This window comes from Phlebotomus argentipes, unplaced genomic scaffold, assembly GCF_947086385.1.
Source record: "Phlebotomus argentipes unplaced genomic scaffold, Phlebotomus argentipes genome assembly contig_2, whole genome shotgun sequence".
Taxonomy (NCBI): domain Eukaryota; kingdom Metazoa; phylum Arthropoda; class Insecta; order Diptera; family Psychodidae; genus Phlebotomus; species Phlebotomus argentipes.
The window spans coordinates 3,537,896-3,551,938 of NW_026776162.1; the positions used below are offsets into that span (position 1 = coordinate 3,537,896).

The 14,043-nt window shown below is 43.9% G+C and overlaps 2 protein-coding genes across 2 annotated transcripts; one reads left to right on the top strand and one right to left on the bottom strand.

The window, feature by feature from the left end:
• The first annotated feature begins 46 nt into the window (after window positions 1–46).
• Window positions 47–3,974, top strand: LOC132264707 (protein CLEC16A homolog). The gene is made up of 8 exons (XM_059764993.1): window positions 47–620; window positions 693–832; window positions 892–2,001; window positions 2,077–2,193; window positions 2,303–2,761; window positions 2,830–3,137; window positions 3,206–3,450; window positions 3,513–3,974. The coding sequence occupies exons 1-8, from the start codon at window positions 418–420 to the stop codon at window positions 3,898–3,900; spliced, it is 2,970 nt and encodes a 989-aa protein (XP_059620976.1). The 5' UTR covers window positions 47–417; the 3' UTR covers window positions 3,901–3,974.
• Window positions 3,975–8,974: 5,000 nt separating this feature from the next.
• Window positions 8,975–13,384, bottom strand: LOC132264570 (fork head domain-containing protein FD3). Its single transcript, XM_059764817.1, has 3 exons — window positions 12,536–13,384; window positions 10,688–10,755; window positions 8,975–10,612 (listed from the first exon to the last, which is right to left on the bottom strand). Exons 1-3 carry the CDS (start codon window positions 12,733–12,735, stop codon window positions 9,483–9,485), a joined length of 1,398 nt encoding a protein of 465 aa, XP_059620800.1. The 5' UTR covers window positions 12,736–13,384; the 3' UTR covers window positions 8,975–9,482.
• Between the last annotated feature and the right edge of the window lie 659 nt (window positions 13,385–14,043).

Below are 14,043 nucleotides of genomic sequence, written 5' to 3' on the forward strand. Positions count from 1 at the left end.
CCGGGTGGCGCTGCTGGTGAAAGTCTGCAGAATTGAAGTGTGAGCCGAGTGACAGGTGCAGCGGCGGATTGATTTTGTGAAAATAAGTCATTTTTCAAGCATTATTAGGTAATCAGACGCTTCCATATCTTCTATCTGGCTTTATATCTGTGTTTAGCTGTACTTTGACAACGAATCAAGGCGATTCTCTCGAAAATTTGTGCATCTCGTAAAGTCTGCAGATCGTCTTTTGTTGGTTGCAGTGGTGGGGGAAAGAACGATACTGTCAGTTGAGAAAAAGAGGGGAAATTGCATGAAGATGTTTATTTTGTACGAAGGAATTGTGTGAAAATCCCACAAAGATCAGCTGTTCAGCATCTGTACGGGACTCGTGATCTCTCTAGTGCGAGTGCAAAGTGGTGGCCAGAGTGAAGAGCAATGTTTCGCAGTCGCAGCTGGTTCGGGGCGAACTGGAACAAGCCCAAGAACAGATTGTCCCTGGAGCACATGAAATACCTCTACTCCGTGCTGGAGAAGAACATGACGGTGTCCGAGCACAACAGAGGCCTTCTGGTGGAGACGCTGAGGTCCATCGCGGAGATCCTCATCTGGGGTGACCAGCACGATTCCTCGGTGTTTGAGTGAGTTTTTTTTGTGGAATTTGCTGTCAAACAGCGGCAAGACGCGAGTCTCTCAATGGATCTACTTTACAGCTTCTTCCTGGAGAAAAACATGCTCTCATACTTCATCCACATCATGAGGCAGAAGAACGGCGGCCCGGGCTTCGTGTGCGTCCAACTCTTGCAGACACTCAACATTCTGTTCGAGAACATCCGGAACGAGACGTCGCTCTGTGCGTTGCTGCACTCTGTGGCCCTGGAAGTGCTTTCTAACCCGGGGTTTCTCTTTCAGACTACTTGCTGAGCAACAACCAGGTGAACTCGATCATCGTGCACAAGTTTGACTTCTCCGACGAGGACGTGATGGGCTACTATATCCTCTTCCTGAAGACCCTGAGCCTGAAGCTCAATAAGCACACCATCCACTTCTTCTACAATGAGCACACGAATGACTTCCCGCTCTACACGGAGGCCATCAAGTTCTTCAACCATCCGGAGTCCATGGTGAGGATAGCCGTGCGGACAATCTCCCTGAATGTGTACAGAGTGCAGAACACGAACATGCTCCAGTTCATCCGCGATCGCACGGCAGCTCCGTACTTTAGCAATCTGGTGTGGTTCATCGGCAATCACATCCTCGAGTTGGACGCGTGCGTGCGCAATGACACCGATCATCAGTCCCAGAGTCGCCTCTCGAACCTCGTGGCCGAGCACCTGGACCACTTGCACTACATCAATGACATCTTCTGCCTCGAAATAGACGACCTCAATGCCGTTCTCACTGAGCATCTCCTCCACAAGCTCTTCGTGCCGCTGTATATATTCTCCCTGACGCCCGCTCCGTCGCTCTCCATCGCCACGGTGACGCAGAACCTGGCCGCGGTGCTCAACAAGGTGGTGGAGATCGAGGACATCCAGGAGGTCAACAATCCGCGTGTCTCCGTCGTCACGGGCTTCTTCCTGCTCGCAATGGTGTTCCTGGTGATAAAGCATCCGCCACTGGTTCAGACGCTCGCCTGGGTGATCTTCAATGCCGACAACAGTATTTTCAAGGAGGGACTCGTGAAGCTCCTCGACACAGATCGCAAGCAATTTGTCTCGCTGGGCTTCGCCGAGCCACAGGAGTCGTTGGAGAGAGCCCTGGAGACCACTCTGAGTGCCACGAATTCGGACACCAACATCTCCAGCCATGAGGAGGATCCCACCACGGTGTCTGCCCTGCCCGAGCACAGCGAGCTCAACAGGACGGACGAGGAGAAGGAGAAGATGAAGGGTGTTGATGACCAGAGTGTGACGAACAGACCCTTTCTGGACACCGTAATCTCGGCCATGGATTGCGCAGACAATGACTACCTAGCTCTCCTCGCTCTCTGCCTTATCTATGCTGTCGTGGAAAATTCTGGTGAGACTACTTGGGGAGGGTTGATAAATGTCTATTCCGTCTAATCACAACTGTTTTGTGTTCAATATTTGTCAGGAGTCGATAGGGAATGGCTCGAGAAGACACTCAATTCGTCCAGTTCGTGTGGGACAAAGTGCAAGACGCTGCTCGTGGAGAAACTCCTCAAGATTGCCTACATGTCCAGCACTCCTGGTGAGTGTGGTGGATCAATAATATGTTTTTGCTTGTCTGCCATGAGCAGCATTGAATGCGCGCGTGGGGAGCAAACAGAAGTGGCAATAATTATTTGCTCTATTTGCAGCCAGTCGAATCCGTCTCGTAACACTTGAACTCAATGCGATATTAATACAGAGATTTACACGCTCTTCAAACAGCAAGTATGATTTGAGTGAGGGACAACACGCTATGCTAACAGAGAGTCGATATCATAGCATGAATGTGGTGAAATTCTACTACAAATCCGAGGATATATTCCTGGATCTCTTTGAGGATGAGTACAATGAAATGAGCAAGTCAGCGCTCAATGTGGAGTTCCTCTGTGCTGATTCGACAATTCTCCTCCCACCCACCGGCACCCCGCTCACGGGTATTATGTTCACGCGACGTCTTCCATGTGGGGATGTGGAGAAGGCCAGGAGGGCGATCAGGGTGTTTCTCTACTTGAGGCGCCTCTGTCACACCATTTTCGGCGAAATTGAGTCCCTTCTGCCACTGACGAATCAGCACAATTGCGTGGATATTGACGATGTGCTGGACTTGAGTGAGTTTTATGGTCACACACTTAGAGCAGCTCTCCATTGGATTAATTTTCTTTCATTCGTCCGCCAGATAACAGTGACTTGATTGCCTGCACGATAATCATGAAGGATGGACAGAAGCAGCGACGATTCCTCGTGATTGATGTGCAGCAATTGATCCTCGTGGAGCCGGATTTGAAGCGACTGGGATGGGGAATTGCCAAGATTGTGGGATTCCTCCAAGACACCGAAGTGGGTGGGGACAAGGATGACACGAGATGCCTGCATCTCACCATCTCTCGCGGTGGAGCGACTCGCAATCAGTCTCCGCTTCTGTCCGCCAAATTGGTTTTTGACGACTACATTCGGTGCATGGCTGCCAAGCAAAGGCTGACAAAGGTGTGCGACGTGCACTAAAATGCGTGTCCGCGACAGTGATTTAACACCTCTCTATCTACCGTTTGCAGGGACGCAGCAAAGTGAGGCAGAAGAAAATGCTGCAAATAGCGCAAATACTGGAAATCAAAGAGCCAAGTGCGGAGGGAAGTAATGCAGGGATTGCGACAAGTGGAAGAATAACTCTGAGGGAGCACCGTCCATTGTTCTCCACCGCCAATCGTGTTCCTGGCTTTGCGGCGGCCCTTCGACTCGGAAGTATGCCGTCGGCGGGTGTGAGTCGCGTTCAGATTGGCAATAGAAGCAGCTTGAATAGGTGAGCACAGCTGTGGAAAAATTCCTCGCAATTCCCCTCACTTACTCCCTTGTATTGTACAGCTCGGGCGATGGGAGGAATAGTCCCAGTTCCTCATCCTACGGCAGACACACGCCGCGAAGGGACACCGAGGGATCTCTGTCGTCGAGCACAAGTCGTCCGGGGACGAGAGATTCGAGCCCTCGAACTCCACGACCGCGTTCAGAAGAGATTCCGCTGGAGGATTTGCGCAGATCGGCAAGTCCTGGCGCAATATCGCGCTCTTCAGCCTCTTCCTCCTGGCGTCCGGCGACTCCTTCGAAGCTCTCAATGGAGAAGCCTGGGCACGAGGAGGGGAACGGCAAGGTGGATGGGCAGGAGGACAAATTGGTTAGTAACACTTCTGAGGAGACATCCTTCATAGCTGGCGAGAGAAAGAGCAAAAAGTCCTCAACCATTCAGACGGTGTGAATAGCGAGATTTTTTAGTTTTAATGCCAATGGAAACAGGACGAAAATGCATCTGAATAAAAGGTACTTGAAGAATTTCATGGTATACAAATCTCTCAATGCCATTTCTCGCCAATTGACACACTATTCAATCTTCTCGCATTTGATATTCACGATGGACAAACAGGAGAAGTGGCAGGAAAAATTGCACATCTCAGCTCTCCCTCTTTCGCTCCTCTGGCGTTGTGATACAATGTATGGTGCAGTTTTGAGCAAATGTACAAGAGCAATTAATGAACAATTGCGTTAGGATGGAAATGACGGAGGGCTGAAGCCTTTCGCTCGATATCTTCCTTTCTACGGCGCAGTGCTTGCCAAACATTTTCACACAGAGTGAAGAGTTTTCTGCCTCGAGGGCCGATGATGCGAAAGGGTGGGCGATGGCTTCTTTTATTCGAAAGCCACTCGTGGTAATTAATACAATTTGTGTTTAGATTTCAATGTGAAATGCATCCTTTTTTCACGATACTTGAATTTTATGGATTTATTCAGAGTGATTCTCGACTACAAGTTCACGGATCAAATCAAGACTTTCAATGATTTCGAGAATGCCAAATTGACTAAAATTCAATATCATTAGTTAATTGATAGACAGCAATTTGATTTACTTAGAAATCTGCTGTATTTTTTGAAGTTGAAATCAATTGAGTGAGTTGTGGAAATTCATATTCGGCACTTAATTCTGGCTGTCTTCACCCTTGGAAAACCCACGCAATTCTCCAACTGTGAGAGATTTGAGTGGGTGAAACCGTGAAGAATAATTGTGAATAGAACGCAATTATCTCCTCTCATCAAGTCAATAATCTGCTGTTGGGTAAATCTCAGGATTATTCCCTCACATTAGATGAGCAATCACTCGAGCTGTTTGTGTGTGGATTTGAGGGTGTGGGAAAAAGCAGTATGAAAATCTCTGGCTGTGCGTGGGTTTTCCCGGGGCAGAAAATCGCAAGGATAGGCAAATAGAAGAGTCGCTCTCTCTATATCTTTTGTGTATTTTGCCTTCAGTGTTTGTTGCAATTGAATTTTCTCTCTCTCTTTCACTGTGTGTTCCCAATAAACATATTATATATGATGGGGAAAATTATATGTGAAAAAGTATAGGGGTCTTCCTACGCCTGTTTTAAATTCACTTGCTCTTCCACTCTGTCTCTCACTCACTGTTTGCACATCGGCTCTATGCGATTTACAATATATGAGCATTTCCACTGAAATGAAGGACTACAGAGAGACTATTGGATGCTTTGTGATTTACGATTTCATTGTTAACCATCTCGGAACATGGTCAGGATAACTCAGTGTGAATAGATTTCTCATTCAATTGTGATATCTGTGAATTTTCCAGCAGGATTTGCGGGCGAACAAATCAGTCAGAAGTCTCTGAAAACTGGGGGACGAGATTTGATGAAACGATGAAACGATGATGGGATGTTCGGGAGTACTTCACGCCCGACACCTGAATCCTCTTAGGGTTTTTCCAGAGACGGAAAATCGTCCGCCTTTATTGGGTTTGGGTCGCTCTTGGCTCAATGTTGGCCCCGTGGAAAATCTCGAGTCACCTTTGTTTAACTTGTCCCCCTCCCGAGATATACTCACTATGGTGAGCAGTGTGATAATATTTATGGGGAGAAAGGCAAATGTAAATAGGGAGGTCCCTTCCATCCTCCTTTGAAGCCTCCCCAAAACTCTGACTCCGGCGAAGCGCTCTATTCAGAGAGTCTTGGCGCTGGGATGAGGCATCTTCTCTCTCGCTCCGTCGCTCTGCGGCCCCCGTGGAGGGCTTCCTGGTCAGGGGGTGGGATGGAGGCATGCGCAGTGCGTCGGAGAGACAGAGTCCGCAGCATGCGGGGAGCCAGAAGATGAACAAGAGATGTCCAACGCGTCGGTATTTAGCGATGGGGAAGCGGCTCTGGGATACGCCTCTAATTCTGTAATGGAAGCTGTTTATGCTGTTATTGGCTTGCGCCGCACAAGAATGTACATGGTGTCCTCTGTGTGAGGAACCGTCGGAAAAACACTCAGTGTGCCTAAAAGGAAAATTGTATTTATTGGGGCGGTGAGTGTGTTGGCCTGCGAATATTTCTCTCTCGCATCTGACGGGATTTTTCCTTCTCCACGGATACGGAGGAGATGCTTGTCAAATCTGTGAGAGGAAATGAGGAAGTAATCCATAACAATATTATGCTTTCAAGACAATCCCCATCCACACTTCACATGATTATGGCGAAAGCATATATACAGTGGGTGGGAATGATGAAACATTTCTCCAGAATGTCTCCATCGGTGTGCTGGGAAAATATTTTCCGGGGAAAGAGCTTCAAAGATGCCAGAAATAATTTCACAGAGAAATCCTCTCTCTTGTCTCTGGGGAAGATGTTTGCGCGCTTTAGCATGTTTTCCTCCTTTCGATCGTGGGCAGATACTTGATGTTTATTTCTATTTGCTCGAGATGTTTTCGAGAAAATTCAGAAAGCTCTATTTGGCATGAAAATATGACAAAACGCGGGGATTCTTGCAGAGCGCGCCACTTCAAAAGCCACTCGAGAAAATATTTTTTTCGGCAGTTTAGTAATTTTGATGAGAAACGACGAATGATCTTGAGTGGGATATTCTTATATTTGTTCTATATTTAGACTGTACGACAAATTAAGACACAAATACGGCCTCAAAACTCATGTGAGATGAAATTTACCATTTTTGATTTGATGATTTTCATTCACTGTAGCGGCAAATATTCGTAGAATACTTAAAAACATGTTGTATTTCGTGGAAATTATAGAATTATTCTATGGTGATATTTCTAGTCAGAGTTAAAGTATAATTACCAAAATAGCCCGAATACAAACCGGAGTATTGATTTTCTTTCTGGTTGAAGAAAATTTAAGACTTACTGACTAAAATGCTAAAACCGATTTAACTGACCAAAATTGGCCTTTTCCATTGCTTTATCAACTTTAATTCCACTCTATGTTGGAAAATTGCTTTTGGTTTCCAAAACTTCTATTAAAACACCAACACAAAACTTTCTGTTATTAGTTCTGCACAAGAACTTTGCTATTTTTGCTATGTTTCAGCGTCATAAATTATTCTCCATAAACCCTCTGAACTATAGCATAATAAAACCAATAATTTATTTATTTGGTTGCATTCATTTCTATTTGTTGTTGCTAAATTACTGAGGATTACTCTCAATTTCCACCCCGATATATGTATTCCCTCTCGTGCAATTTGGTGTCATTTTCACCACCCTCGAGCTGATAAGGCCGCTTGATTGATTATCTGTGAGCGCAAATATTGCCAGAGGAGTAATGAAATATGTTTGAACTCACCACAATGGCTGGTAATCCTGTGCAGTGTCTGCAAATATGTCTTTTAATTGAAAATTTTCTCCTGCCGAAACACTTGTTCCGTGGGTTTGAGGGCATTTGTGGCGTGTCCCGCGCGAGGTGTATCAATGCTGAAGAGAAGTCACGTGGCGGGCCAATGTTAAGTGCTCTTTGAGAGTGTTTGGTGATAAATATCTCGCAACGCGTGCCACCCTCAATTGGTGTGAAATTAATATTCCGGGGATGATAGTTGTGACAGACACCTCGACAATTTTCATTATGTGCGATAATCCTGTCGCATGAATATTGACAAAATTATTTGTTAACGCGACAACGTGCGATAGCATCACGATTCGGGGGGTGTTGAGCGAGCCCTTGAAACTAATAAAATTCCATTCCACCCCTTCGCGCGCGCCCAATTCATCTGTGCCCGCGTGATCCTCTTGCGATCATCAATATTAGAGGATAACTATTAAATTTGTACACTTGGCCCGCAAAGGGTGAGGCGGTTGAGGCAATTGTGAGGGCGAGGAGAGGGATCAAAACAGGATGAAAAGCTACCCGCAACGTAATTCACTGCATTGAGACTCCTTTGCATGGGCAATTGTTGGCTCAGAGGGTGGCATTCCAATTCCTAATCCGTTTGATTCTCTCCTCCCGATGGCTTCCTCTCTCGTATACAAAGACGACAAGCAAAAGAAGAATTGCTGGATGGATATTAGAGCAATACGATTTCTTTCTCTTCCTCCTTGCTTTCTGGTCAAGTAGAATTTGTCTCTCCAGCGAGGAAGCATTAATCCCTCCTCTCGGATCAACATCATCTCTCAGCAGTCAAAATTGCACAAACTGAGCGTGAATTATTGCCAGTTAATGTGTTGTGTGTTGAATTAAGCGAGGGCTTTTCTGGTTTCATCGTCCGGATTAGGGCGCGGCACAATGGACCGGGAGTGCTTATAAAATACTCACGGACGAAATAAAATGTGCACTGCAGTGTGTGCATTTTGTATTTGTCGGCTCTCACAGTGCCAATGTAAACCCCCGGAATTATTTGTGCATGGCTTAAGGCTCTCCTCTCCACAGTTCTTTTCTCGGCATTTCCCAAAAAACATTTATACGATGAGGACACACTTGATCAAATTCACTGTTCTCTCACTCTTCCCGTCGCTTTGCATTTTATTTGCCCACCCTCCCACCCTCCTTGTGCGATGCGACACAGCGAGCATTCTGCTCTGTTTCAGAGGATTAACCGTGGAATTTCACATTGATTGTTACCCTCAGGAGCTCATCCTGCTGCAGAGAGTGTTCCGAGAAGACCCCTGACTTGGTAATTAAATTTCAAATGATTTTAACCATGAATTTCATATCCCATTTGATGTTCAACCAATATTAACTGTGCAACAAGGAAGTAATAATTGATCACTGAATAGAAGCTTTGTCCAATTAAATGCGACGTTCACTATTAATAACTTCTACAGCTATTATTGTAGATATCAAAACATTCCCGACGAGCAAGAGATCAAAGGTGAATTTCTGTCCAGAACTTCTAAGCACCACACAAGTTATTTCTCTGTATTATTAAACAGAAATAAGGGTTTTCCTTTGTATATTTTCCTGAACTGTTGCAATTATGATGGTGAATGAGACGAAATGGAACACATTTTGCTGCACAAGGGACTAACAAAAAGGACTGCAAATGAAACAACTCGTGCCTTATTTTCTCTCTGCACTTTATAATATAATGAATTACTGAGAAGGTTTCCATTTTTGCGAATGACTCTTACATACAATTTTTTATATGCCTTAAAGTGGAATTTCTCTCTGAAAACTACATTCAATTACATAATTATCTTATACATTTCACAAAGACAAGTTTTTTTTCCATTTTCTTCCATATTCTAAGAAAGAGAGTTTCACATATCAATCCAATCCTTATATACACATCACATTGCTAAAACATACATGAACGAAGGGGAGAATTGCGAATGTCTATATATCCTATGTACATTTGTTATGTATCTGAGATGCAAAAGGGAAATGCTTCATCTTAGTCTCTCCGCATCTTGAAGGGAGAAATTTCCAATGGTGTTCTCCTCTTAAAGTTCTTCGCCCGTCTTTCATCTCCATCAGCTCAGCGACGTTTTCGGGGCGAAAGTTTCCTCTCCAGAGAAAAAAAGTGAGGGAAGTGTAATTGATGTTGGAGATTCACTCAAGTGTGGCGCTTTCATGTCTCATCGATTGCCTGCCCTATTAGATTTTCTATGCTAAAGCCCTTCACATTTGCGTACTTCCGCTTCTTCGTGAGGATGTTGGACTCCAGAATTGTGGTGTCTTGATCATCTCTGTGGGGCGTCTCTGCGTTGATCTTCTCGTCCCTGATGTGCGGAATCTCCTCTTCTCGGGCTTTACTGATCTCCTGGAAGTTTGTCACGGTGGCGTAGCGATTGGAGAAGTTCGAGCAGATACCCAGCAACTCATCGTATGTGGGATTCTTGACAAGATTGCCAGGCTTGGCGCTCAAATTCTGCGCCATCTCTGTGTTGACGAGATTCTCCGGCTGCAAGGTGGGATTCTTATCATCTCTGTCGCGCGGCAACACGCCACAGCTCACGGGAGTTGCCTGATAATGGATGGGATTGTGACTGTATCCGTCGAAGGGTATGAAATTCCTCTTAATCTCTCCCTCTGAGTCACTTTCACTCTCAACATCGATCTTATCATTGGAGCCATCGCACGTGGCGAAGTCACTGTGAATCTCAGGGCGCATGAATGACGTGTGAGCGTCCTCCAGCTTCGTCTCCTTGGCATACGCGCCCACGTCCGGCGGCAGTGAGCGATTGCAGAAGATGCCTGTGGATCTCTCGATGTTCTCCAGGAACTCCTTCCTGTTGGCCTCGCTGTTGCGAGACAAAATGTTGAGGACTGAGGAGTAGTTTCGACAGCCCTCGAAGCCCTTTCGCATGGGCATTTTCGCGGACGGGGAGGAATTGCCCGGAATTTCCGCCTTGATCTCGTGCGGTTTGTAGTGATTCACCTCAGGAGACATGCTGTAATCCGCACCCTGGAGAAGCTCTTGTCTGTGGGCGAAGATCTCGTAGTTCTCAATGTAGCTGGAGAAGCGAGAAGCGTCAATTTGAGCTGGCAAGATGGGCACGGGTTTCCTCACCCAGAACGGGGTGAAAGTGCTGAAGACTGAGGGAAAAGACAAACCCTGCGGAATATTTGTCCGCTTGTATCGTTTCCGACGGCGCAGGAAGCTTCCATTGTCGAACATATCCTCCGCCAGGGGATCCAGAGTCCAGAAGTTCCCCTTTCCTGGGTTTCCCGGTTCGCGTGGAACTTTGATAAAGCAATCTGCGAGCGCACAATATTCATAAATTTTACAATTCTTCACCACTCTTGGGGCCGAAACCCGGACAGAAAACTTACCATTGAGACTGAGGTTGTGCCTTATGGAATTCTGCCACGCTGGAAATTTTTCCTTATAGTAGGGAAACCTGAAAAGTGATTTATTTGCGAAAAAGAATCTTAGTAAATTCATTCATTTGAGAGCATCACAGCAAATATTAGCTTTGCACGAGGCAGTTATCACACCACCAACTCCCTCTCCTCATCGTGATAATAAAATCTTTTCACAACATCTTTCATCTATTTTTGTTCATCTTTTTATATCATGAAATTTTCACACGAGCACACGCTATCAATCTGAAAATACTGAAAAAATTCCCCTCCCAAATATTTGGCCTGTGAAAAAGTGACTAAAATTAGGCATTGATAAGCTTAGGAATATTTATGGTTGACAGTATTTCACTCCAACAATACAACATCCAGAGGAATTAAAATAATATTTGTGTTAATGAAATAAACGCGCCGTGAGATGCTGCGATAGCACCCACAATCTCTCATGGAATAGGCATCCAAATATGGAGATGTTTCTTAATGGTGTCATCAAAGTGGGGAATCAGAATGGGCCACTTCCCATCGCGCCCGCGGAGAGATAATGATTTTCAGACTTCGCAATATACTCGTAAATTTAATCGCACGCAATTCCATCCGCGGAATCCAAATCAAACAGCAAAATTCAACAATTTATTCTACCAAGAAATCACACCACAATAGAGAATTCTGCAAGTGGATTTTGTGATAAGAACATTTTATTCTATTGAAAACAGTAAAAGCGTCATCATCTAGGAAATTAAAGCTTGTACTCTGATGTCTTTGGCATTAGGTAAATTATCTTTATGATTCAAATACTGCAGGAAAACTCAACAATCAGTTGTGAGCTTAGCTTTTGTTGGAACTTGTAGAGAATTAACAAACAAGCAACGTGTAATTAGTCTTCTTTCAAAGTTTAACGACTAAGGAATAACTTCATATTTAGGAAATTAGTCATAAAACTTGAACAATACGATAATAATTGAATAGACTTCTAAATTATTTTTTAAATTTGGGTCTGGCTGGTTTGGTTATTAATATTTTCAATATTATCCATGCTTCTCAGCTAAAGCCAAATGATTGTTGAAATTTAAGTATTCTTTACGATAAAAAATAATTGAATTTCTACGTATTAAAAATAAAAAGAAACTAACATTTGTGATTCTATATGTTGATCTGCATAATTTTTAGGTGATAATATTTTTGATTTTTATGTACGTTTTTAATGATTTCTTAGGAAATAAAGAAATTTTTCATCTTGGTGTCTTCATCAAAATGTTAATTAAAATAAATAATTACATATCTCACTGGCATCAGAGTAAAATAGTGATTTTCATACACTTTCGATCTAAAAAAAAATATTATTTTCCATCTGATGCTAAGAGTAAATAGCTTGTTAATTGTTGAAATAATAATTATATTACACAAAACCAAACTATTTAAAATTAATTTTCATTGTACAAATCAAATATATTCATTTAGTCAAAATGTGTGATAATTCATAAAGTGCACTGGAAAATTACATCAAAGTGTAAATAATAACAATTTGTTGTGCATATGGAAAAATGTTTTTACAAACGAAAATAGGCTTGTTAAGTAAATATCAATTGTGGATAAATATTGTATTTCATGACAGAAAATAAATAGCGAAATCATTTTTAATGTCCCCAGGACACTCCAGTTTCCATATGCATTGATTATCTCACATTTGGCGTACATTTTCCCATATTTTCAGTGCTGTGCTCCCCAAACAATGGCTTCGTTCCGTTGCATGCTTGCCAGTCATTCACGCAGAACTTAATTGCACACGGTGAAATGCAATAAGGAAAATATTTTGCTCACCGTGTCATAATGAACTCGCAGATGCCGCTGAGGGTGAGCTTCTTTTGGGGTGACTGGAGAATGGCCATTGTGATTAGGGCGATGTAGGAATAGGGCGGTTTCACCAGCGGTGGTCGTGGCTTGTCATTTCCAATTTGCGTCGGTGATGCCGAAAGGGCGGGTCGTAAATCCAATGGCGATGATCGAACTGGCGAATGCATCTCTTCTGCTTTTTTCGTCCCTCTTTCACTTTCTGTCTCGCTCCCTATTTCGCCTCCTTTTTCGTCAACACACTTCTTTTCTGTATCGTTGAAACCCCAAAAATTTATCCTCTCGCCTGCCACAAATAAACGTTTTTCTCTACCCTCATCTCAAGCTCAGCCACAAATACATCACAGGACTGTACTTTGCACTTTATAATTCGCTATGATTCACTGCTTTCTGCACCACTTCTCATTATCCTTTAATTCCTCCCACACACTTCAGTCCTTATTCTGCTCTCTTTGGACTCTTGATGGGAATGGATGTGCTGGACACTAAGTTAATTTTGTATTCACACATCAAATCACATCACAATCTTCACTGTAATTAGTCGAAAATGTCCAACTAATGGGCAAAGGTACTTATTAGAAATTCGGTGTATAATGGCGGAGGTTCTCTTTGTCTGCGGTTTGTAAAATGTTCGACAATGCGCACTAATGTTGAAAATATTCACGGGGAAATCCAACAGAATATTGCGAAATGAGGAAATATGTCACACGACACAATGGAAAAATGCACAAGAATAATAATGGCGAGGATTCACAAGGAGAGACGCTTCCTCTCCATCCAGCGATTCTGTCCGTGTCTGACTTGCACCATATCTCGTCGGCGAATGCCAGAAATACTTGGGGATACGTAAATTGTATTTACTACTCAACTACAACATTTATTTAAAGATAAACTCGATGGAAATAGTATCTGGCTGTTGAGATGAAATGAGAGGGAAAACTCTATAGGGGGGTGGTCTCACTGGCATCAACTCGAATAAACTGCTATGTACATTCAATTGTGTACATGGTTTGCCTTCGGTACGTGCGTGTGTGTTGGTTCTCCCGCTGATTTACCCTCTTTGTCGCCCTGCTGCTCCTTCGCGCTGATCCTTTTTCCTCTCCCTCGCGCACATCCGAGCCCCGCGAGAGGGATGAAAGTCACGGGCAACAGAGACGCACGAATGGTGATGCAGGAGAGCAAGTGAGAAGTGCAAACGAGATGAAATCCTCGCATTGTTTGCTTCCTTTTTGGGTGGGAATGTTGCCACTGGAGAAGAGACAGAATTGCACACGATGATTATTTGAACTTGAGGCAAACAACAAGGCACAGCAGAGGAAAAGTTATGGTATTTTTTCCTCTTCCTCGCGCCTCGCACGATGGAAGTCAGACAAGGATATTTCGTATTTGTCCACAGTCTTTTTCCCGTGCCTTCCATACAAATTATGTACATATGTTGGTCGCTCTGGTCCTCTCAAATGCCATATTATTGATTTTAC